Consider the following 26994-nt stretch of genomic DNA (forward strand, 5'->3'; position numbering starts at 1 on the left):
TTTAGTACAGTGAACTCATTGTCATGTTCAAGAAACCAATTTGAAATGATTCAAGCTTTGTGACATGGTGCATTATCCTGCTGGAAGTAGCCATCAGAGGATGGGTACATGGTGGCCATAAAGGGATGGACATGGTCAGAAACAATGCTCAGGTAGGCCGTGGCATTTAAACGATGCCCAATTGGCACTAAGGGGCCTAAAGTGTGCCAAGAAAACATCCCCACACCATTACACTACCACCACCAGCCTGCACAGTGGTAACAAGGCATGATGGATCCATGTTCTCATTCTGTTTACGCCAAATTCTGACTCTACCATCTGAATGTCTCAACCGAAATCGAGACTCATCAGACCAGGCAACATTTTTCCAGTCTTCAACTGTCCAATTTTGGTGAGCTCTTGCAAATTGTAGCCTCTTTTTCCTATTTGTAGTGGAGATGAGTGGTACCGGTGGGGTCTTCTGCTGTTGTAGCCCATCCGCCTCAAGGTTGTGCGTGTCGTGGCTTCACAAATGCTTTGCTGCATACCTCGGTTGTAACGAGTGGTTATTTCAGGCAAAGTTGCTCTTCTATCAGCTTGAATCAGTCAGCCCATTCTCCTCTGACCTCTAGCATCAACAAGGCATTTTCGCCCACAGGACTGCCGCATACTGGATGTTTTTCCCTTTTCACACCATTCTTTGTAAACCCTAGAAATGGTTGTGTGTCAAAATCCCAGTAACTGAGCAGATTGTGAAATACTCAGACCGGCCGGTCTGGCACCAACAACCATGCCACGCTCAAAATTGCTTAAATCACTTTTCTTTCCCATTCTGACATTCAGTTTGGAGTTCAGGAGATTGTCTTGACCAGGACCACACCCCTAAATGCATTGAAGCAACTGCCATGTGATTGGTTGATTAGATAATTGCATTAATGAGAAATTGAACAGGTGTTCCTAATAATCCTTTAGGTGAGTGTATATTTCATTGCTGAGAGTCAGGCGAAGAATGTCTTGATGCATCTGCAGGGAAATCCCTTCTGCTGGAAGGGGTCCGTGGAGGGTGAAGAGAAGGCTGCTCAGATGAGATGATTGTCATAGACAAGATCAAACTATTTCGGTCTTGAAGAAAATTATGAAGAAATGGTCATTGAGAGCCTGCTTATATAGGGCAAATGCACGCCTAAAGGGACAATCACAAGATTGCTGTTATGATACAAGGGCTTCTACTAGGTCGTCAGAGAAGGAGCTCTCCAAAGCATTTCACCGCAATGTCGACTGAACTGAATCGTAGGGCACATACATTTCCTACTCAAATCTAAAAGCAAACACAGGATATATGAATATATAATTGAAAGCAAATTGTAATTATGTCAGATTCACTTAAATATGAATGGCAGAAACTTTTTTTTTCAAAAGGTAAATTGACCAGAGCAGAGCTGGTTTTGTGCAGGAACAGCACAGATTTTTATGAAAATCAAAAGGTTCAAATGTGACCCGTCAAGTGTTAATGCCATACATTATAAACTACAATGATATACATCCAAAAAGCGTAATCAACTCAGCTGTCAAAATCATTGCATCTTGCATCAATATTTGTGCTTTGCATTTACAGACAAGTAGGCCCAGATGGATTAGGCAGGTTTTTTTTTCCATATTTTCACTGCTGATCTTGGAAGAAAATCTGCAGAATGCATTTAAATATGGTAAAGTTTGTTCAACAGAGCTTAGAGTACTACACTTACATTGCAGAGAACACCATGAATGCTTCTAATTCTAAAAGGCATTGGAAGGACAGAGCAGGAAAACACAAGGCTTTGTGAAACTGACACTCAGTCATGCGACCAATAGTTGAGAATAAGAAGCTGGCTGAGAACATTTACGCACTCTGATGTAGGCATTTGTTAATCAATGAGAGGCCACACCCACACTAATCCATTTTCATTTGAAAACGCATTGAGTTTTTACGCCTCCAATCCATGCTGGAAATGCGTTTTCCTCAACTGAAAAACTTTCTAAACCAAAAGTGATAACCGCTAGGGTTGCCAACTTTTCACCACGTGAATACGGGATGCATGAGCATTTGGAATGCTTCAATACAAGATGAGGGTCATCCTAAAGCGCCTTGCCATCTAAAATACAGGACAATAGCCGTCTAGTATGGGACGTCCAAATTTTGGTCAGAATACAGAACGTCAAAGCTAAAATGGGACATTTGGCAACCCCAATAACCACATATTTTGGAAAACAATTAGGTTAGGAAACTGAAGACAAATTAGTGTGGATGTGGCCTAAGGGAGTCGGGTCCAGTTGTGCTTTCATGAAATTCAGTGTATGCCTGCTTGAATTCAAATTGACATGGATCATCCCACATCCTGCAAACGAGTTTACGCCTTCCTATCCATCAGAACCTCTATCTGAGCTAGCCCTAGGCACAGTGCAATGAATGAAATAGAGAGCAGGTCTAAAGACCATTTTTTTTTTACTTGACACGGCATCTTAAACACACGGTAGTCCTGCACGTCTAGTGCATAGACATACATAGAATAAAAAAATAAAAAATGTAAAAAAAAAAAACAGACAGATGGAAAAAAACACCTTTTGTGAAAGGTGAAACTTTTGGTAACAAAACCATACTTTTTCCAGCCTTTTTATTAATATCATAGTCCATTAACATAGTTACAATCTGTTTTATGAAAATAAGTCAGTAGAAAGAATTTTCTAAAAGTCCATCAACAAGTCAAGTCCTCCATTTGTACAGTCCCACTTTCTGCACCTCTGTGCATTCCAAACACGAGATAAAAATTTGCAGATGAGAAGTTGTTTCCCTCTGTAAAGTCCCAGGCTCCACTCTGAAGAGCCACAGCATCCAAACAGGACAGACCGTCAATCTTTATTTACGATGGGCATGGGAAAGCTGTTCAACATCAGATAAAATGCTTGAACCTGATGTTTCTAATCTGTTTTCCATATTTCCAAATGCAGTAAAATCTTTAATCAATTTAAGATCCCTGTACTTCAATTTACAGTCTGTAATCTGGGCTCACTTTCATTATCATGTGAATAATCTCTTTTTGAAGTACATTACCATGACATTTTATGGGTGGGCCATTGAGAAGAGCAAGAAACCCTCCTGTAAGAGGCAGTCTGCCAGTCTATGCCAGTCTGGATCTAGTTTCCATCCAGGTTTAGCCATCCCTACTGCACACATCCTTACACTTAAACTCTCAGGCTTAAAATAGCCTGAGTCCAGTAGTTTGAGCTAGCTGGGACTCCCAGGCTCCAGCCAATGGCTTTTGAGTCCATAGAAAAAGAGTTCTGCCCCTGCAATAGGAGAATATGTCTGGGCAGGCAGCCCCTGATTGGCTGGAGTAAATGACTGGCAGGTAGTCTCCAGTGATGTCACAATCGTGGAGGGGGCGTGCTTTTGCTGGGGTGTGGTTGGCATGGAGACCAGGTTTTGTCCTCTCAGTCACTGTCAGAACCTACGGCAGATGAGCCTTTCCGTTTCCTCTTGGGGGCTTTGGGTTTGGAGTCCTCTTCCTCCTGGAAATAAAATGATTATTATATGGTTTGTCTAAAAGCCATTTTGAGGATGTGATAATGGAAATGTTATGCTGTGGTTGTGTATTTACTGAGGCAGTACTGGAGGCGCTCTCATCGTCATTGCAGACCTGTGGAGCCGCACCCTTGCGGGATCGCGGCGAGGACGCTGGGGCTTTGCGGCGAGATTTAGAAGGCTTGGAGGAGGAATCCTCATATTCCTCGGCCAGTGAGAAAAGATCACTGAACCTGCCAGGAAGTAGCAGAGTTAGTCACATAAGAACAGGCAGAAATCAGTCTCTCCAAAAGCACATTTCACTTTCATTTTGCAATTTAGAATATGACTAAAATCTTTTCAGAAATTATCAAGTGGTTGTTAGGTGTTACTTACAAGCTTAATATAAAAGAGCCCACCCTGAAGTTTATATGACATTGTGGTCACGAGTATAGTTTGGTACCCTCCTTCTATGGAAATCTATGTTTTTTTCACCCATTTTATCATTCGCCATGTGAAAATCACTTATACACGTAATAGCACAATAGCAACAAGCAGCACGATTTCAGGATATATTCCGTTTCATAGTGCTTGACAAGTTATTTGCAGAAGTTTCATTCTTCTGGTTAGGAGTTTGTTCCATTCCCCAAGTACTGTATTAGCAATTGTAACAGTGATGCTTGGAATAGTTCACCCAAAAATGAAAATTCTTTAATCATTTACTCACCGTTATGCCATCCCGACTGTGTAGGAGTTTCTTTCTTCAGCAGAACACAAATTAAGATTTTAAGAATATTTCAGCTCTGTAGGTCCATACTATGCAAGTGAATGGGTGCTAAAATATTGACGTTCCAAAAAGCACATAAAGGCAGCATAAAAGTAATCCATACGACTCTGGTGGTAAATCCATGTCTTCAGAAGAGATATGATAAGTGTGGGTGAGAAAAAGGTAAATATTTAAGTACATTTTTGCTAGAAATTCTTCTCTCTGCCCAGTAGGTGGTGATATGCATGAAGAATGTGAATCATCAAAAAACACTAGAATGTGAAAGTTAAAGTGGAGATCGACTCAGCAGAGAGGAGAATTGATTGTAAATATTGACTAAAATATTTATCAGTTTCTCACCCACACCTACCAAATTGCGTCAAAATGTAAAATTTTGGGTGAACTATTCCTTTAATAAGGACCAATAAACACCTACCTCATTTTGTGGGCCTCATCACAGCTGGCCTGAACATGTTGCAGGGCCTGTAATATGGGCGTCTGAGAAAAGACTGTCACAGAAACAAGAATATTTAAGGGATCAATATGTAAGTAGTCATTTTTCCACTATCAGGCCAAACGAGGGCATGCTAGTGCGTGCCAGGCCCAGTTACATTCCCAATGTCACTTCCAGGGCTTCATCGTGCCTCCTTGGGGCCAACGGCCAAGCACCCTGGCCCACCGATTACCCTTGGGTCAAAGAAGGCCAACTGGGTATTAGTGCTGGGCGATAGAATGATGTAATCGGATATCGGCTATGTCTTACAAATATCCCAATGCTGATTTCAACACAAATATATATATATTGCGCTCTGGGAAAAAATAGGGGACCACTGCAAAATTATCAGTTTATAGGTATGTGTTTGAGTAAAATTATTTTGTTTTATTCTATAAAGTAATGACAAAATTTCTCCCAAATTCCAAATAAAAATAGTCAATTAGAGCATCTATTTGCAGAAAATGACAAATGGTCAACATAACAAAAATGTAACCTTTCAGACCTCGAATAATGCAAAGAAAACAAGTTCATGTTCATTTTTAAACACAACACTAATGTTTTAACTTGGGAAGATTTCAGAAATCATTATTTGGTGGAATAACCCTGATCTTCAAATCACAGATTTCATGCATCTTATGCTCTCTACCAGTATTTCACATTACTGTTGGGTGACTTTGACACTCCTGGCACAAAAATTCAAGCAGCTTGGCTTTGTTTGATGGCTTGTGGCCATTCAGCCAATGCTGAAGCACCCCCAGATCATCACTGATCCTCCACCTGGTCATCTAATGTTTAGACGGGAGACCTGGAGAGGCCTTGAAGATGCAGTCTCTCGCACCCACTGTAAAATTTGGTGGAGGATCAGCGATTATCAGGGGGGATTCAACAAGGCTGGAATCGGGCATATTTGTCTTTGCGAAAGACTGATTAGTAATTGTGCTTATTGGTACATATTAAAACATTTGTATTGTGTGGTTTAAAAATTACTATGATCTTGTTTACTTTGCATTATTTGAGGTCTGAAAACACTGCGTCTTTGTTGTTATTTTGACCATTTGTCATTTTCTGCAAATAAATGCTCTAAATGAACCAAAATTATCTTTTTACTCAAACACATACCAATAAATAGCAAATCTAGAGAAACTGATAATTTTGCAGTGATCGCTTAATTTATTCCAGAGCTGTATATATTATTATTATTATTATTATGATCTTTACATTTATAATTGTCTTTAGTTCTTAATTTTAAGGCTATTAGTAATTTCCCACCTGTTGTCATAGACAAATACTTGCATGATGTAGAGGTCTGCACGGGCCTTAAAATTAAACCAGAACCCGACCTGTACCCTGTGACACTACCCGGCCCGAATGATACCGTCAGATTTTAAGCCCGACCCAGACCTGAAATCGCTTGCTATATAATTTCTCCTAGCAAGTACTGTTGTAATAGGCTGTATTTTATGCAAGCATATAGGCAACATTTGTAACAGTAAATATACACAATTTTAACAAGGCACAGCAGCCCCTTATTACACTAGAGCAGAAGGGGAAAAAAGCATTGCCTTATCGTTTATGTGTGGAAACTTCACTTAGTGCAGAACAATTTGGAATAAAATGAGACAATGCAACAGTCCCCTATATGCAGCCTGAACTTGTTTATAATGTTGAATCTTTGTGACAACTGTGCTAAAAACAATCTAGACACAGTGCAAAGAATGAAAGAGCGCACAGGTGTCTCAACATCAGTTTTTGAAAATGTGAAGTTCTTTTTAACATGGTGTTTAAAATGTGGCTGTCATGCACAAGACGCTGAAGAAAAAGTGAGACACGGTGCAAATATCAAAAGACATTCATCCAGTATGTGTGTACATAGGAAAACAGAACAGACGTGTGCAAAAACACGTTCGGTGTGAACGGCCCCTAACGCATCTGTTCGTGCATGTCTGTGAGTGAGAGCAGGTGCGCGAAACAAGTTCGTTAAGCCTAAACCCGAAGTTCTACTTGAAAACCTGACTTATCGGGTTCCGTTGGGCCCAGGTTGAGTTGCAGACCTCTAGCATGATGGCAAATGGACCGTTGGAGACTGTAAATGTATTGATTTGGAAAGGTGGTTATATAATATTCTTTGATCACTTTGTTATTTTAATTGCTTTTTTAGTTTCGTTTAATGTGCAATGTGAATTTAGAAATACTTTTGGTTTAAGTTTTTTGTGTTTTATTAAATTAATAAACATTTTACAGCAAAACCAATAAAGCAAAATTATTCAGTGACCCTTCTCTTGATATTTTTTAAGGTGATTATCGATAAAATGTATTTTACATTTTGCACAGCCCTACAGAGGATTGAGGTGGGGTCAATGTCAAAGATGGAGTTTTGCTGAGTTAGGTCATGGGTTTCAGCACCAAGACACTTATTTCCCAATCCTTCATTTATAGATACCAGCTTAACTCAGCAGATCAAAGGAGAATGGAAATTGTCAATACTGGCCAGTAGACAAAAATCAGGGCTCTTGTGAATATTTGGGCTGACGAAAATGTGCAACTTCAGATCAACTGTCGTGATTAAGTATATTGTCACAGAAATTAACAAGTTGGGTATCCAGAGCACAACGTTGCAGGTTAGGGGAAAACAAAACAAAAAATGAGGACACAGTACAGGTCCCATGTTCATTTTGGGGCTAGCTAGTCTCCAGAGTCTGATACCTCAACTTGTAAAATGGGCAGGGTGTGTGACGTTTGCAAAAGGGCGGCCTATTAAGGGCGGGTTTTAGGGCAAAGCTGCAGAGCTATTTTTTACAGTTTGATTTTGGTTTTGCGGCTCAAGGTCTGAGGCTATTGGCCCTGGCTGACCAGTTGATATCCCTGGCCAATAGTAGAAAAGAAGCTAAAATGTACAGTGAAACGGACACAAGTCTGGCAAGGTAATCAGTGATGCATCTCTCAAGGACTGTGAGAAGTCTGAGATTTACTGCAGGAGGAACTCACAGTTGTTCTTGGTGTTACTTAGATTGAGTCTCAAGCTGTCTAGTTGTTCCAGCATCTGTTCCAAGGTCAGCTGAGCCAGTTTACTGCTGGAACTCCTCAAACTGCAGAGCACAACACAAACAACAGATCATTGCTCGTGCTTATATATATATATATATATTGTATATCATTTTCTTTGAGGGGCAATAGTATTTATATACGTAGTGAAATAAGGACAGGAAATTATAGAAAGACGAGAAGGGAATAAGACTGATGGCGATGCAAGCTGGACTCAAACCCACGTTGCTCACATGAGCACCAAGGCACAAGGCCAAGTTCTAGGTCACAAGCTACAGGCTCAGTAGATAGTTACATGTCATTTAGCAGATGTATTTTTATTTTTCTAAAAAAATGTGTGGCTTTGCCAGGTTTGATGTAAAATAAACCCTCTTGGCTATTTAAAAAAAAAAAAAAGGCACAAACTGTTTGGCATGTCCGACCCCAAATTCATGTTTCAGTAGGAAATACATCAACAGACCAAAAAAAAACTAAGCTAGTTGTGGCATTTCTCAGAAAAGAGTAATACATTGACACAAAACACTGATTCTGTGCAAAGGCAAACAAACAGAGGATTGTCTCGACCAATGGCATTGAGTTTGGGGTAGGTCTGTCTTGTTTGGGAATTGAGATAAAGGTGTTGTTACCTCTGTCGTTTCCGGGGCATGTTGTTGTTCTTGATGAGCAGGGCTTTGATGTGTTCTCCCAGCATGTCATCATGTTTAGCCGCCCAGTGCCGCAGGATGCTGGTGGTGAACTGGTCCTCTTGGTGATAAGGTCGGCTCAGAACCATCTTCACCATCTCTTCACTGGGCCTTCGGCACAACACAGTAAGAAAGTCAGTAACTAATCCCAACAGATTCTGTTCCACAGCAGAGAACAAACTAATACCCGTTTGTCACTTACTTTTCTCTGCGCAACTGCAGGAGCAAGCAGGATAGAGCCTCTGGATGCTCTGTGAGCAGAGAGACAAGAGGATTACAGGAAATGTTAGAAGGATTGAGTATGTGACTGAGTAGAATGAGATTATACTCAAAAAAAGGATTTTACTACAATTACTACTCTGACATTACTGATTACTTCTATTCAAAAAGGTAATCACATTACAGATTACTTTCAAGTTATTTTCTAAAACACTTTTCACAGAAAAGCTTTTGTTTTTCCACTCAATGAATCAAAAATAATGTCTATTTTCTCATTGATCATTAACTTGTTTGGGGATGCATGCACTACAGCCAAAATAATGCAAACAGATTTTAATTTGACTATTTCATGCTTTATTCTACATATAGATTATTATTTTAGAAATGGGTGTAATCCAAGTGAAGTAATAAAAGTAACTTATTAGAAAGCCAGTAACTGTAATCTGATTACAAGAATTTGGAATGAAATGCACTAAATTACTTTTTGTACTAAAAAGTAATTAGATTACACCCAACACTGGTATGCTTATGGAGAATGATGCTCACCCTTGTATTTGAGGTGCTGTAAAATGGGGATGATCGTCTCCAGAGGGATACTGTGTGCCAGGAAGAGCTGCCATGTGCTGTACTGCTCAAACGTCTCCCAGTCTAGAGACTGAACTATAACACACACACATTTTACAAGGTTAAAGATGAAATTACCATGACATCACACTGCAGGCAACTGCACTTTCGGGTTCTTTGAGCAGCAGATTTCAATAATGGATGTGGGCAGCACTGCACTTTTAATAATCTTCTAACAATGTTTGATAATATTAATACAATGTATTGGTAACACTTAATAAAGTTCCATTCATTAACATTAGTAATGCATTAGGTATCATGAACTAACAAAGAACAATATACTTTTTTTACAGCATTTATGGATCTGTTAATGGTAGTTAAATTGTTTTTTATACATTGTTAGTTCATAGTGCATTAACTAATATTAACAAATGGTACTCCAATGTTAAGTGTTAAGGTGTTAACTTTTATTAATATTAACCATATTTAATAAATGCTGTAAAAGTATTCTTCATTGTTAGTTAACTAATGTTAACAAATGGGACCTTATTGTATTTATTCTGCAGTGCCGTCAACTTAGAAAACCCTGCTTCACACAAATATGTGGAGGCGAAAGGCAGAAGCAATTTTATAGCTGTCACACAGCTGAGGATAATCACCTATTAATGACACTCAAAACAGAGTAGAGGGAGCAAGTGTCAAATAGTTGTATTAACCTGCTGTCACTAACTAATTCGACAAGTTGTTCTTTCTTTTCCAAAGGAAGATCTTTAGATGTGCAAATCAATGGATCTCGAACAAAAATAAATTGTAGTCATCCAAGAAACATTGGACTAAAAGAGTGTGAAATTAACATTGACAACTAACAGTGTGAAGGTGGCTCTAACGTAAGAAAACGGCCTTAAACTTACTGAGAATGTTAAGGACTGAGTCCTTGCGGAACATCACCAGATTACCCATCATCACATGGCACATCAGCTCCTGTAGCTGTGATGAGAAGATAGATAGAAAACAAGAGGAGATGAACAGAGATTGGAATAACAAGTTTAGCACCGTGAATCTGAACATGATCAACAATAAAGGAGTTAATTTCATACCTGTGCAGAATCAATGACAGCCACGATCATGTTCAGAAGCTCTCCACTGCGCAGGGTCTCATCAGGAAACTGTATGAGAGCGATTGATCAGTGTTGGTATAAAGACCAAAACAAAGAGGTAAAGGGAATCTACTGCAGGCAAAAGCTATTTGGAGTGATGCAATTATGGGTTACCTCTGAGTAGATGGAAGGGGTGAGATAGCACAGTAGCCTCACATCATCCTCTTGACAGGCCTTCATGTCCATCATCAAGCATGTGTGCAAGTCACCCAGAGCTGTGGCCTGAGCAAATGACTCGTAAAGACTCATCTTTCCTGCTGCTGCTTTGCTGCAGGGAGGCAAAAGCAAAAATGCACAGTCAACTATGAAAACAGTAGCCTTGCACTGTGATACAGCCAACAAATGAGGAAAAACTCTAAGCAACACTAACAGAATGTCCTGTAATACAGTGGTTCTCAAACCTGTCCTGGAGGCCCGTCAACACTACACATTTTGGATGTCTCCTCAATCAAACACAACTGATTCCACTCATCAGCTCGTTAGTGGAGACTACAACACTTAAATTGGATGTGTCAGAAAAGGGCGACATGCAAAATGTGCAGTGCTGGGGGGCCTCCAGGACTGGTTTGAGAACCACTGCTTTAATACAGCCACTGTTCATTTTCCAAGTAGGATGTGTTCCAGGATGGTGCTGGACCAACATATCTGTCAAACATAGACCTATCCCAACCCCTAAACATAATCCCTAAAATCAGAGGATTATAAGAATGGTTAAGGCCCAAACCCTAGCCCTAAGGCAAACCCAACATTAAGCCTAAAATCTGATTGGTTGATAGAAATGATGTTCCAGGACCAACAAGGATGTTGAACCAGGAAAATGTGCAACTTGGCAAAATTTACAGGCAGATCACATGAGCTCCACTGTCCTCTTTACAGGCCAACCACCGAATGTGCAAAAGCACCTATAGTGTTGGTGTAGTTTTCTTATTATTCTTCTGCCATTGAAATCTATGGCTGCCCACAGAACCGTACATAGGAAAGATATGAAATTTGGCACACTGATAGAGGAAAGTCTGAAATGTGACTCACCCAAATTTGGGGTCTCTTACTTATATCCTCTAGCAACACCAACTGTTAAAATTTTCACAGACATTTTGCCATAGGTCAGGTTGTGTCATTTTTAGATCTGCACACTAGATTTTCCGCCATTTTTAATTTTCTAAAAAACTTTTTTCAAACTCCTCCAGGACCGTATGTCTGATTTGGACCAAATTTGTCATGTATTATCTAGGGACAAAAAGCTATCAAAAGCAACATTTTAGCATATTGACATGAAAGGATCTGAGGCTGTATTTTGGCAACACTTTGGCATATTGACATGAAACTTTGTACATTGTCATTATCAGAGTCATTGTTGTCACACCTTGACTGCACCATATAACTTTGGGGACAGCGGCACCTATTAGTCAAAAGATATATTGTATTTGTTTTATACCACATTTATTACAATCCTAAGTGATGTGGAATCATACGTCCCTACACGCAGTTGGTGTAATCAGGGTTTCTGCAGGTTTATTGAAGCTAAATGTAAGACTTTAAAACCTTTTTAAGACCAACTAAATACAATTTAAGGAATGTGTGCGTTTTCCCTTTTTAATGAGGGATCATAAAAATTGCATTTAGTTTAGATTTAGTACTGCTCCGAAGAAGCTATTTGACATAACACATCCTCACATATACTCCACATGACAAAATAGTAACTGAATTTACACAAATATTTCCTGTTAAGAAGTTTACATTCCAAAACACAATATGGTGTGTTGCTTTCTCGATGATCAATGACTGTTTGTGTAATAATTGTTCATGAATCCCTACTTTGTCCTGAGCAGTAAAGATGTCCAAAAAAAAAACAACTACAGTAAAATTATTTGGTTTCTCAGCATCTTCTGCACATTTCAGTTCTTGATTTGTAGAAAGACTAGAATGAAAGTATCATCAAATCAACGTGCAACACTTTGAAACTGCTTCTCTTCTCTGCAAACGATACAAACACAATAGCGAGAAGGAAAATGAGTACATCAAATGTAAGTAGTAAAAACAAAATCAATGAGCCTACCAGCTGAAACAAGGACATAATTACAACGTTTAGAGAATTGTCGGGACACCTCCTTAAAATGGGACGTCTGGTCACCCTACTTAAACGCAACGAGAAAACAATCCCTCATACAACATTTAATGCCATGGCCTTATGAATTAAAGACCTGTTGCTCTGATTTAAGACCTTTTTAAGGCCTTATTTTGCGGAAGGCGAATTAAGACTTTTTAAGACCCTTGGAAACCCTGTGTAATTGACCCCGTAATTACGGGCCAAGCACTGTCTAGTGGTCAAAAGCTATAAAGAATGGTTATACCTACAAATAACCTTCAAACAGCTTGGTTGGATTTTGGTCTAGTTTAATTATTCGGCTATGCTTAGCTGCTACTCTGCCGTTTAAGTGCGTGGCCCTGGTAATTGCTTCTTGTAGCTATATTTCCTGTTGTTGCTCATTTGCATTTAGTTGAACTTTTTGCAGAGTCATGAACGGCCTCTGTCGCATGTTTCCTCAAATAGACAACTATCTATCAATAGTGAATGACATCCTGTAGCTTTGTCACTGCAAATCGCTCAGCGTAATTGCCCCATAACACAGAGATAACTTATTTGGACTAAACACTAAATGTCTAGCCCCCACCTGGCTTTGAGGTAGTAGAGCAGATGATAACCAATTTTTGGCTGTTTCTGGTAGAGTTCAGCGAGCAGGTCCAGCAGAACAGAAAAGCCACTGTTATCCTCCTGCATCTGACACAAGTTCCTGAAGATCAGACACACCGGCTTACAGACCGACTCCTCCAGTGACCTGGACACACACGGACAGTGAGATGGTTAAACAGTTTAAATAGAAGTCGACAACATCATTTGAGTAAAAGAAATGTCCAGATAAATGTATTTATTTGCAGGTTAGTCTTTACTGATGGTAATAAAGAAACGACAGATGGAGAGCAATAAGTCTGATTTATTATATTACAGATTTAACTTTTTTTTTTCATTCTTTGTATTATAAATATTATTTGTATGTCATTCAACCTTGTGCAAGATTTCTTTACAAGGCCATAAAAGCAAAAAACATGACACAGACCAGATTCAACCCCACGTCTCCCAGATAACCACCACTGCTCAATATGTCTGGAGCATGTGTGCTAACCAGTGTTAGGTAAGTTACTCAAATTACTTATTACTTTTCTAAAATTAAATCGGACTACTTCATAAAAAGAAAATTAATACTTTACTTTTAAAATTACCTTCTAAAACACTTCACATAAAAGCTGCTGTCTGGGACGCATTCAGGATGCATTAGCATTTCACACCTCAAATGAAATGTGGTCACATGCGTTTTTGACTACCTCCTTATGTCGTTTCAATGATCCGGTCATAAATAATTTTGGCCCCAGTCTCCACCTGTATTTAGCGCAGACCACTTGAGATCAAATCACCAAAAAAGCATCTTAATACCAGGTGGAAACATGGTCACAGAATCAGACAGGCATTTTCTTACTCTTCTGTTATCTCCTCAGGCAACACATCTCCTCTGAAGTGACTCTTAAACAGCTCAGCCAGACAGGAAGCTAGAGTGGACATCTGCTCTGAATCAAAATCCTCCTGAAAGAGAACATATGACCAAAACGTGTATCATCAGCCATTTCTAAAAGCTCATACTATATACTTTACCCAGAGCAAAGCTCACCTCTAAAATAAGGTCCACGATTTCCTGCATGACCTCACATTGCGCCTCTGTGTCACTGAGAGATAGAGAGCAGAAAATGTGAGAATGTGCACTTTCGATCCTAATATAGTTTTAATACAGGTTATTACTCATGTGCATCCAGACATACCTCCCTTTCTGCAGCTGCAGGACCCTCTCTTTTAGCGCTTCATCTAATTGGTCTACAAAAGGTGTAATGTCAGCAGGTTCATCAATGTAGGTCTCCTTGAGCTGATGGAACCTAAATTCACGTTTTTTACCTTGGGATAAACAGGCAAAAGCAAGTTTATTTCATTATTGCAGTGACATTAACTGGAAAAATATATTGTAAAATTGAACCCATCATCTTTAATTGATGTGGTCAATTACCACTAAAATAGATTTTCGAAAATTGTGTTTCCAGTAAAACTCTTAGAATGGAAGTCTATTGGCCAAGGCATTCCACAGGGTTTAAAAGATGAAATGTGAAGCTTAAATACTTCATTACAAAACTTTTTGTTATTTGAGCCATAAAGTTGCCTAAATAATTATTTTAGCTGTGGGATGAACCAGTGTTTCCCCTACAGTGCACCACCGCTACTGAATTTTGAGCACCACTGCTGTAATTTCACATTAATATTCATGATGCAATGTAATGCTTGCTAGCCCCAGTCAGTTGCGCGCTTTTCACACTGCGCACAGTAGTGATGTTTCTTTTGTTAATGAACCAGTCTTTTTGTAAAAATCTTGTTCACCTCCATTCAGACTCCTATTTCGTTCACTGAAGTCTCTCCCTTTCAAAGCCAATGAGCTTTAGTTTGAAATGTGAGACTGTTTGGTGCTTTTAATGCCTTTAAAGACTGACTATTGCATGAGCCAATAGCATGAGTGTGGAGCTGGGAAGGAACATATCATTGGTTTGCCCCACTGAGGATCAAAATCTATAGACCGACTGAAGGAGAGGAGGTGGTATGCTGTTCATTTACTTCGGTAATCTTGTACAACAAGGAGAGAAAGTGACTGGACAAATTAGGAGTAAAAGTGACTGATGACATTACAATGAAAAATCCCTTATAATTAGAGCTGTCAAAATTAACACAAATGTATGAGATTAATTTAAATAGTTTAATGCACACATTTTTCTTAAATCACAATTAACGCATTTATCATCAATACAGCATAAACACTGGTGGGAAGGGCAGAACCTTTGTAATGCATCCACCTGGAGTCGTTACACTAATGCACATGTCACAGCGCCAAAGACCCTCTACCAAGTGGAGACTACAAGCTTAGCATACGTGGTGGTTCCATAGCATTCTGTGGGCAGAATGGTCTTAACATGCTGAAGTGTACCATTACACTCTCTCCAATGATAAGAGTTGCGGAGGTTGTAATCTCATTAAATAAAAGAATATCTGACAGCGCTTCCCTGTCAGTGATGGAGAAAGGATCTCTTAGCACAATTTAATTTATAAAACAAGCCCAGGTGGGTCAATGTAGTTGACATATGGTGACGTATGGTGGGTTCAAAGTGCCGCTCTCTGATCTCACCATGTTACCGCCCTGACATGAATCATGAATGCTGCTTCATGATTGCTGTAACAAAGCAAATAGCCACATACTACTGGCAGATTAATATTTTGGAAGAGAGTTTAAAAGATTTAATGCCCAATGCAATGAATATGCAAAGTATGTGTGGACTAGTTCTACAAAATAAAAGTATATAATGTCAAATTTCAGCACATTCAAAATCTGCGATTAACAAAAAAAAATGTATTAAATCATGATGAAAAACTTTAATTGACTGACAGAAATACTTATTAATTTTAGGCTAATATTGTTTTCCTTTTTCATAGTCATGCACAGTAGTTCCCAAAATGATACTCTGCTTTGGTGCCACTTGTGGGTAAAAAGCTTGATGCTTAACACAGCTGAATTCTCCAAGTAGATTTGTAGACATGCACATTTCTGTAGAATTACACTTGTTTCAGTAGCTAACGACTCAGTGCTTTATCAATGGTTAAACTACTCACTCAAAACACATAAAAGATGTTCATTTGTTGTCACCTACTGGTTAAGGTGTGATTTACAAAAACTGTCACAGAACAAATCAGCGAATAGATCTGAATGACAGACAGAGAAACATCATCGAAAGTTAATTCACTCCCCTAAATAAATGTGACATTTGTTGTAGTAATATGTTTTTGTGGTGTCTGATATAAATTTAAACTACAGAAGTAGTGAAATGATTGATTCGTGTTCTATATTTTTGTGTTACTAAATGGAGAATAAAAAGGAATGATTAGAACAAATTAAACATAAACATAAAACCAATAAATAAACAGTTAAAACAATTACAATGGTTTGTCTGTATTCTTAAAGCCATTTTGGATATTTTATAACTATATAAATGCTTATTATAGAATAAAATATTCTGAATTCATTTCAGAAGGCTTGCTTCAATTATGTAAATCAGTAAAAAAAACATCATCTATTCAACAGAGTGGAACACATTTTATAGCGTCATTGGGGGCAGAGCCCCCCTAAAATTGAAATCATAGAACCGCCGCTGGTTTATATAATCTATTTGTATTTATGTAAAAAAGAAATTTCCAAGTAATTTTCTGAGTTGAGGCATTTCACTATTTGACATTTATTACTAGAGCTATCTGGTCTTCCCTTCAAATGTCAAAAACTCAGAATAAATAAAACACACATGACAAGGCAAACATGAATAACCCATCTATAATGATTCTAAGGTTGTTTTGAGCTATTCCTCCACCGACAAGCGTAAATAGGGGCATTGCTGAAAATAATCCAAGGGGAAACACTGGATGAGCTTATTTTTATGACATAATTCCTTTAGGTGTAGTTTGCTTCATGGAAACAATGCTTTAGCTGTCTGTGTTTCTGGTAACCTTGTGCATATAGTGTGAAAGTTAAATAGTTTATCAGCTTTACATAGTCACGACAGGAGTTTCAGGCAGACAAGGTTAGTGAGCGATGTTTGTCACACTAATCTCATGGCGAAACTTTCGAAATGGCTTCCGTTGTAAGTGCTTTACTGTAAATGCAATTTTTGATTGTTTTTACGAGTCAAAATTATTTTCTGCGGTAAAAACGCTTGTGCTAAAAGTGCATCTTACCCTTGTTGTTCAACTCCTCCTCATCATCACTAAAGGTAGCATCTGTGTTGTCATAGCAACAGTCCTCTTTCTCCAGCACATGATTGTCCATGTCCAATGGAGCAGATTCCTCCATTTTTGCTGCACGAACAGAGTAAAAGTCTCCAGAATTAAAACATGTGAACCATCTGGTGTTTCTCCAGATTTTAAACAATTGTCAGCATTTCATAAGCACTTTTAGCATTGGCCTTTTATTTTAAAGACATCTTGTAATGTCACATTTCAACATGTGACGAACAAAGTGGGTGGAGCTCTGACCTTCTGTGGGCAGGGACGGGGAACTGCAGAACTCTGGGAAGCGTTCCCTCAGCATGGACCGCAACTCACGGTCCAGTTTAGGGTTGTCAAACAGTGGTGCCAGGTGACTGAATGAGGTAGAGATGTAGGAGATTATTAAGTGATCAAATCGGACTTATAATGTCAAAAGGTTTCTGTGAGGGTTTGTTTAGTGCAAATATTAGCTTAGTATTAGAATCAATCCGTCAATAAGTGGTTCTCACTAATATAGCCTAAAAGGTCTGTGTGTGTGAAACTCACGCCAAAACTCTCTTCTCCATGATGAAGTTGAGAGAGTTGAAGACGCCCTGCCGCACTTGACCCTCAAGTGGTGGGAAAAAGTTTGTGATGATCTAAAGTAGAACAGTAGTGAAAGAGTAAAAGAGTGTTCCCCTTGGACAATTTTATAGACAATAATCAATTCAAAAAATTCTAAATCATATTCAGTTCAATCCCTCATTCTAACTTGGATGAAATGAACAAGCTCATAGATAAGTGGTGGATACTGAGAGACAGTTCCTTACCCGACACATAAAGTCTAGTAGTGTGGCAGTAATAGCAGGATGAGGCTTCATGGAGTGATGCATCACCAAAATAGCTGGTTCTAAAATTAGAAAGCAAGATCAAAGGGAAATCAAAAACAGCATCTGTTAGATTTGTGTGTCCGTCTATGAATTCACGGCTGAAAGACACACTAATGGGCTCCTGTCTCTCTTACCGATGTTCATGATGCTGTCTTTCTCTGGGTTGAAGAAGAGCCAGTCGTAGAACAAGGCCAGTTTGGCATTAGATGCAGCAACATTAGACTGGGGAAATGGAGACAGAATTAAAGCTATTACACAGATATAAAAACATTTTAAATGTAAACAATTCTAGAAGTAGCTCTTTTAGGAAATTATTTCTAATCAATAACAATAACAATTTCTACTATCTGTTTACCGTGCAGGTAGTCAGCAGCCAGCCAATAATCGCCCAGCGTGGTAGAATATCAGAGCTCAGCACCTCATTGGATGGATGTACCACACCGCATATATAACGGATGAGGTCACAGCGCAGTGACTGGCTCTCGGCTGTTGACAGATACTGCCTCTGAAACCAGTCCTGATAGCGCTTCTGCTGCCCAAATCGAACCTACAGCAAGGATGAGTCAATTTAGTAAGATGTGTAACTGGTGCAAGTCTTATGCACATCTGGTTACATAGGCCACAATCTACAATGTGGTTTCATCTCATGTAGTATTAAAGCGTGTGTGTTTACCCGCGAGGTCATGAACAGTAGTTTGGTCTCCATGTCGGGTGTGAGGCGGCAGGCAAGAAATTTGCGTGAGGTTCTAGAGGTGAGGAGCTGTAGTATACCTGCAAAAAAAATGTTTTTTCACACAAATAATAATTTGATTATTGAATTTTAAACCCGCACATTTATTTTCACCACTAGGTTCACTATTAATCTGTAAGAAATGGAAGTATTACTGTATGAATTCCCACACGCACACACACACACACCTGTGAACTGTGGGCTGAGGGTCTGAGGATTGTGCAGTAGGTCTCTCCACAATAAATCCATCTCTGGAATACGAGCCACATTCTGTAACAGCCTGACCAGATCCCTTCCCATAATAAAACACTCCATGAACTGTTAAACACACATTAATATCAATAAAGCAATTCGATACAAAATGTAATTGCATTCATAAAACATTTAATTTCCAGAAAGCAACATATTTCTAAATGTGGATCTGAATGTTCAGTGGGGAATAATGTAGGATGGGACTTGATTTTATGGGGATTTGTTTGGATGCAACATGTTAGGTTGGTATTATTTATTTTATTTTTTTAATGCCATATCAGCATCAAAGGCTATTTTCATGGTAATATAAAAGTAGCTTAAGAAACTAAAAACAATAAACAAATACAATTCTTATAAGGCCACATCCAGAGTAATACATTTTCACTTGAAAACGTATCTTTTTCTCTAAACTTTGGCCTTTCGACCACTCAGATATGGCATTTTGACAGTGAAAACAGAGCTTTTCGAAAAGGTTCTCCCAAGTGGATACATTTTAAAACATTGACTTTGCGCTGTAGTGTGGAAAGGGGAAACGGTGATATCTGAAAACAATGACATATTTGTTGTCATGTGATGCAGTCACGTGATTCATTCAAACCAAAACAAAACAACTACATCATCAAAATGTCCATGTTAAACGGCATTGCTGTACCTGCTATTAACATCGATAGTGTTGCTAAAGATAAAAGTTACTTTGTACAACCTTGACATTGCATTCCTTCAAAGGCGACAGAAGCATACTCTGAATTGCTGTCTGGCAAGGAAACACAAGGACAAATTGAGTTTGACCGTATATGGATTGCGATTTTTAATGGGTTAGTTCACCCAAAAAGGAAAATCCTCTCATCATTTACTCTCCCTCATGCCATCCCAAATATGTATGACTGACTTTCTTCATCAGAACACATTTGAAGAAAAATAGAAAAATATCTTAGCTCAGTAGGTCCTTAAAATGCAAGTGGATGGTGCTCTGAACTTTGAAGCTCCAAAAAGAACAGACAGTCAACATAAACGTCATCCATACGACTCCACTGGTTAAATGAATGATTCTAAAGCGAAACAATCACTTTTGATGTGAAAAAGATAAATATTTATGTACTTTTTAACTATGAATCATTGCTTCCAGTCAGCAGCAGTAAGCACGTGTGACGTAATAATGTTGGCATTTTCACACAAGAACAGAAGCATGTGCGACACACCCGGAAGAATGGGGCTGTTTACAGCCAGAAGGAATGCTGTACAGAAGCGGTTTTACTCACAATGGGGCGTGTGTGTGCTCAAACTGGATGTTTCAACTGAAATAAAATTGTAAGAATAGATCCATAGCATGCCAACGTGAATACTTCACAAGAGACCGCATGAACTCCGCCCTCTCATGAATGCGCATAGGGCTGCTGAATGGAAGCAAAGATTTATAGTTAAAAAGTACTTAAATGTTGCTCTTTTTCACAGCCAAAGCAAGCGTTTCACTTAAAGGGGTCATGACATGAGAAACCAAATTTGCCTTGATCTTTTGGTATATAAGAGGTCTTTGTATCATTAAAACGTCCTGCAAGTTTAATATTTTAAGACGTCCTCCCCATTCTAAACAAATCATTTATTTAATCAAGCTCAAAATACAGCTCGTTCTGGATTCATGGTTAGAAGTGACGTGTCGGTTAGAAGTGACGTAACAGCGTTTGCATATGACCGCCTCCAGCACAAGATAACTACGCTTTAAGCGCAAGACAGCTACGCTCATTTCAGTATCGCCGTGCGCTTCACAAGTGTTCAGTCGATGGACAGCGAGCTCTGACAGAGACTACTTGTGCACAGGAAAATTACGATGCCACACAGATGTGCTGTTCCTGGCTGTGGTCAAACAAAACCTCTGAATAAGCTGCCGAAAGATCCAGACGTCAGGGAAAAATGGATGCAGTTTATTTTTTGCGGACGATCCAGTCACGGCAGTGTTAACTTAAGCGTTTGTTCTGTACATTTTAAGGATGACTGTTTTGAGAACAAATCTCAATATGATGCTTTCTTTGCCAGAAAACTGTTGCTCAAAGATAAGTCTGTGCCGACTATTCTGGGAACAACGACGACGCGCAAACTGTAAGTAGGCCTAATCTATTTTAAACTTTAAACTACTTTTTAAAGCGCAATTTCATTCATTATGAATAATCACAGTGTTTTTACTTAGTTTACTTGCATATTGTTCTGGCTGGGAGCGTCAATAATTGATACATAGGCACTGACGTTAGCCAATCATAACAGTGGGCGTTAACACTGAAGTCTTAAATGGAAAACGCCCCAAAACAGACTGTTTGAATCAGAGGATGAGAAACAGGGTGGGAAAAGGTCATAAATCACTAGATTTTAAAAGTTTTTCTTAAAAAAAAATATATTAATACTATAATTGCACCTAAGGGAACATAATAATACAATAAAAAAAACCATGTCATGACCCCTTTAAGACATTCATTTAACTAGTGGAGTCATATAGATGATGTTTATACTGACTGTCTATTCTTTTTGGAGCATCAAATGGTCAGATCACCATACACTTACTTGCCTTTTAAGGACCTACTGAGCGAAGATATTTTTCTATTTTTCTTTAAATGGGTTCTGATGAAGAAAGAAAGTCATACACACCTGGGATGACATGAGGGTGAGTAAATTATGACATTTTTAACTATCCCTTTAAGAGTGTTTTCATACGTTTCATTGTGGATGAACAACTTTTGGAAAATGCTGGTGGGACACGGAAACACCCCAGCAAAGCTGGAGAGCGTTTTGAAAACGAAAATGTTGTTTTAAAATGTATCTGGATTAATGTAGACGTAGCCCAAGATCATTCAATTTGATAGAAATTCTAAAGTTCTAAAAAACTTTGTAAATAACTTTCTGAATAAAACAGGTTGTGATATTATAGTTGAATATTATTTTTCCCCTCCCACATGGCCTTAATTACATTAGCAGAAAAGTTGTTTGAGGCAGAGAAAGTTATTACATTTTGATGAAAGACTATGAAAACTGACATGTTTTTTTCTCTAGCGTCACAAGCAATAATGAAAGAGTAAATATGGTCAATTGTGATTTCATGATCTTAATTTACTCAACATAATGTTGAATGGATGAGCACTGGCAGTCTAAAAATTCCTGCTGGTTCAACTGAAGTCACAAGTTAAAAAGACTCTCGGGAACAGCTGACCCAGATACAGATATTAAAATCCAGCTTTATTATTCTTGAGCAAGATACTTAACTCCACCCTGCTATAAGGAGAGCGTCCTTCAAGTTAGTGTACTGTGAGTCACTCTCAATGAAAACCATATGTTAGGTGCTTGTAAATCCACTAAAAAAAATAAAAATAAAAAAAAAGCGAGCTATAGGCACACTCCCTCATGCTCCTGAAATCTTGAGACTTGGTGCTCCAGTGGGACACGTGGGTTCGAATTCAACCAATGTCAAGTCCCGTTCTGGTTCATTAGATTGTTCTCCTCTACTTCTGGGTCACTTACCCTCTCTCTGAGCAGGCCGATGCAGAAGTCCACCTCTCTCTGTCTGAGGGAGAGCAGGCTGGGGATCCCATGGTCCACAATGAGCCTCAGGTATGTGTATACAGACATTGCCACTAACATCCCACTCTTCACCACCCACTCTCTGTACATCAAAGAAATTTGAATGAAGGAACAACACATTTTCCATTACAATGTCAATATTCACAATGCTACTATTTTACATTTTTATAAATAATAATGTTTTTTCCCCAATATAAATCCTATTAACAGCATAATTTGAGTGAAAAGTTGAGTTTATTTAAAAAAGAATTAACATGAATTTCTTTGTATTTTATGTGTCCCACTTATGCTTTGACAGCATGCACTCGAGCTGGCACAGACTTCACAAGTTTGAGCCAAACCTGGTGATCCATGTTATGCAGCATGATATTTCTAGTTAACCCTTCTTTGTTTTAGTGTACATTTAAAAACAAATAGATTTGACTTTTTTCCAAATCCATAAAACTATGTTTAAATTACATTGTAAATCCCATAATTCAACGTGGACCTTTGAAGCCCACTGTATGTAGCTACTTTGCACAAGGCAAGAGATTGATGTCACATGCTGTTTGATTCAGAACTCCTCTCACCTCTGGTCCACTAAGATCTCCAACACGCTCTCAGCCAACCACAGGTTTTTATTGGAGATATCTCCTCCTGCAGATTGGTGTAGGTTAGACACGTGGTATAGGGATATGCTGTAAATATGTGTTATGATTTGCATATGTGTGTGTAAACGTACCAGCGATCTGTTTCATAAGTGTCATGAGGACTCCATCCGCACCAATGACTCCACTCTTCACCAGCTCTCTGACCAACCATACCAGCTGCCCATACACACACATGACAAGATATCACTTATAAATATCACTAAACAACTGATCCTTTCACTACCACCAGAGTAAAAGACAACAAACGAGAGCCCACCTGTGTGCGACACACGTCCTGCAGTTTAAGGAACTTCTCCATGAGGATCTGGTTGATTTTTATGAGCACAACATTCATACCGTCCCGATTCACCAGCGTCAAGTCCCTGAAGCACTGTAGGACAGAATGTTATGTTAATAGTGCAGGGTTTCCACACCTTTTGACCCATCAATTTCCATGACTTTTCCACAACGTTCAGGTTACTGGATAAAGATTTTTTTTACAAATCATTTTACTGAGATGGCTGGGTCAGATTTTCCATTTTTTCCAGTTACCAATCATTGGAATTTCATATGAACAATCACACATTGTAGTGAAATAATGTCTGAGATTTGGGTTTTTACTCAACACAAGGACTCAAAGGTCATTATCTAGCCATTGAAATATTGTGATTGTGGAGCAAAAAATAAACACGTACAGTACTGGGCAAAAGTTTTTGGCAGTTGTGAAAATGTTGTATGAGGAGGATGTTTTCAAAAATAATACTTCTGAAAGTGTGTGTTGTTGCCGTACCCTCTGTGCCTGTGAGGTCTCTGTGAGCAGAAGTGTGAAGAGACCCAAACACACCTCCTCATGCTGCTGTGGACCCTTACACACCTAGACACAAAAAAAATATCATCAAATATTTTCAAACATCAAGTTACAAGTGAAGCCAATTTATTTCAGTTAGTTCAATTTAAATTAAAAACCCCAGACTGGGCATAAAATTTAGAAAAGTGAATACTGTATCTATAAATGCAAAAGAGAATAAAAAAGTAAAATTTTTAAATGTACAAAGAAAGAAATATGAGATTAGAGAGAAAAAAGTGTGCAGTTGGACTTGAATAAAGTATACAGTGCAAGACAAATGTGATGAGTGCATTGTTTGTGGATAAGATATACACGTTGATATATTTTTTAAATGTTATTTTTGGGATGTTCCGATATAATTTTTGTGAGAAGTGTGTACAGATACAGATACTTTCTTTTCTGTATTCGCCGATACCTATTTTTTTGTTTCCATATCAACAGTTCATTTCAACTACATCATCAAAATGTTCTCTGAATAAAATTTAATCAAATGAAAATAAAATACATTTTCAACATATTGTATTATTTGTATTATTTCAAACTTCAATGTAAACGGCCACTTTTATGATTGGCTAACATCGTGCAGCCCCTCAAAAAAAAAGGGGAATGAACAAGCTCCACAATATTATAAAACTAAATTTCACGTTTTACACAAAACGAACATCCAACGCATTGCATCCAAATATCTTAAACAGCAGCACCACAAACTAATAAACTATAAAACATTTGAAATATTCAGAATGAAATGGTTTACTCATGGTTTACGCAAGTATTTTTAACTGCCCCATCCTTCAATAACAGTTCCTTTGCAAAGCTTGAATCGTATTATGACTGATTCACAAACAATTCACACTGATATAAAAAAAACAAACACAAAACCGAACACACAGTCTTATGCAAGGTGATATGACGCACACACATAATGCAGATCGCCAGAAACACACAGAGACCAAACGTTTTTTTAACCGCAAAAGGCTGCCATTTAATTCAGTAAATATGTAGTCTATATGTGCCTTGCGCTACAAAGTGAAATAGCGCTCTGATCATTGTCATCTGCTACAAACAGAGCTCTAAATGGTATGAGCAGTCGCCATTGGCACAACACGGGCTCCACGCATTCACTTTAAAGCGCACACATTTGAAGCGTGCAGCATGTGCAAACAAATATTTATCCCATTAAATTGCCGCCTTTAGGGTTTAATAATCACCCTAGGGCACAACGTGACTGTAATGTTTGCACTGAATGACATTTGTACGTCAGATGATACTGTATCATTTTGTGGTACGGTGCAGACATGATTGCGGTATCGGGACATCCCTAGTTATTTTTTGCCTTTTTGATACTTAAGATAGAGAGTGGAGAAATCACAGGAAATGGTGGAGAACACTGGGGGAATGGGATCAGGACATGTTGCAGGCCAGATTTGAACTGCACACCCCACATGAGCACCAAGGCTCAATTTGTCGGAGCTGATAGAGTAGCCACTGTTAGAGGCCGACTATTAACCAAAGTTACCATGTAAGGCACTATACCTTCTAGCGGAAGGATGACAATAAAATGTAGCTTAAAAATGTCATAAGTCTTATTATTGTGAATATAGTCACAGAATATATCCATGATAATATTCACAGTATAGAACAGCCTCTCATACCTTATTGCTTAATTGTGACATGTTGTTTTCTTTAATGTCATGCTTTCAACTGTATGATGTGGGCAAATCTAAAATAATCTTGAATTTATAAGGTATAAAGGGTATTTTCAGGAACTCTACACTATGAATAATAAGACCATAAGAGGGATAAGGAGTCATTCCTGATATTGATGAATCACATAAATGTGTAGAAGATGAATGTTGTGTGTTATTGTGGATGTTTTAAAAGTGTGTGTGACTGATAAACACTCACATGGGCAGTAAGTGCATCATTGGCTTCTCGCTCAGACAGTCCATTGGTTATAGATGTGGTGATGATTACACACCTCTCAAGGCGCTGAAATAAATACAAACACATACCAACTGATGAGCACATTACCAAACATTTAAAAGAACCGCACAAATATGCGAAGTAATACTGCAGTTAAAATGCTCATGCTTTCATAGAGAAATTGTCTTTCACATTAAGGACACTGTTGCATTAAGGTTTAAAAGGTTTATGGGCAAATCTACATGGTTACTGACATTATGGGATGTCTTTTAGTGCATTTAATACATGTTGACATCATGTGTCAGATCTCCACTCAACATCTGTTTACACTGCAGCCACAAGGCATCCCTTAATGTTTCATAGATCACAATCAGCTTACACAAAGCAAAATCCTCGTGTTTTCATGCATATATATATAGTCTGATTTTACATTAGATACCCGGTTGCATCCCCATTTAATAACTTTAGCAGCACATCTACAGTGTCATTGACACAATCAGCTAACTCTTATTGCATTTCTTACATAATAACGCTACTGTCTGCATGTGTCAGATCTGTTTAGACTGCTTCCACGACTCATTTCTCATTTTAATTGCAAAGATAATAATCAGCTTTCAATTTACTCTCATTGTCAACTTCTCCATTCTGGATGTCCTTTTGTAATTTCATGATATTTCACATTGTTTTTCGGACACAAAGGGTGTGTTATGGAGGAGGCACTGACACATATGTGTTTAGGGTCGCTCCCTACCTCTTCTAGCTCATCTTTGGAGTCCAGGCTGGTGGACACCAGAAGGCGACCCTGTGCTTTACCCTTCGCCGGCGAGGGCTCCATCTCCTCCCG

General features: G+C 38.5%; 1 protein-coding gene across 1 annotated transcript; it reads right to left on the reverse strand.

Annotated features, from left to right (window-relative positions):
• Positions 1 to 2581: 2581 nt before the first annotated feature.
• Positions 2582 to 26994, reverse strand: LOC127619935 (integrator complex subunit 3-like). Its single transcript, XM_052092968.1, has 29 exons — positions 26902 to 26994; positions 26133 to 26216; positions 24171 to 24254; positions 23658 to 23771; positions 23473 to 23557; positions 23321 to 23387; positions 22692 to 22833; positions 19127 to 19256; positions 18882 to 18979; positions 18564 to 18755; positions 18343 to 18430; positions 18149 to 18228; positions 17886 to 17977; positions 17607 to 17713; positions 17310 to 17429; positions 14315 to 14444; positions 14167 to 14221; positions 13978 to 14081; positions 13117 to 13281; positions 10559 to 10712; positions 10385 to 10453; positions 10199 to 10274; positions 9270 to 9383; positions 8707 to 8755; positions 8448 to 8615; positions 7765 to 7865; positions 4720 to 4792; positions 3615 to 3771; positions 2582 to 3525 (listed from the first exon to the last, which is right to left on the reverse strand). The coding sequence occupies exons 1-29, from the start codon at positions 26983 to 26985 to the stop codon at positions 3448 to 3450; spliced, it is 3060 nt and encodes a 1019-aa protein (XP_051948928.1). The 5' UTR covers positions 26986 to 26994; the 3' UTR covers positions 2582 to 3447.

This window comes from Xyrauchen texanus, chromosome 26, assembly GCF_025860055.1.
Source record: "Xyrauchen texanus isolate HMW12.3.18 chromosome 26, RBS_HiC_50CHRs, whole genome shotgun sequence".
NCBI lineage: Eukaryota > Metazoa > Chordata > Actinopteri > Cypriniformes > Catostomidae > Xyrauchen > Xyrauchen texanus.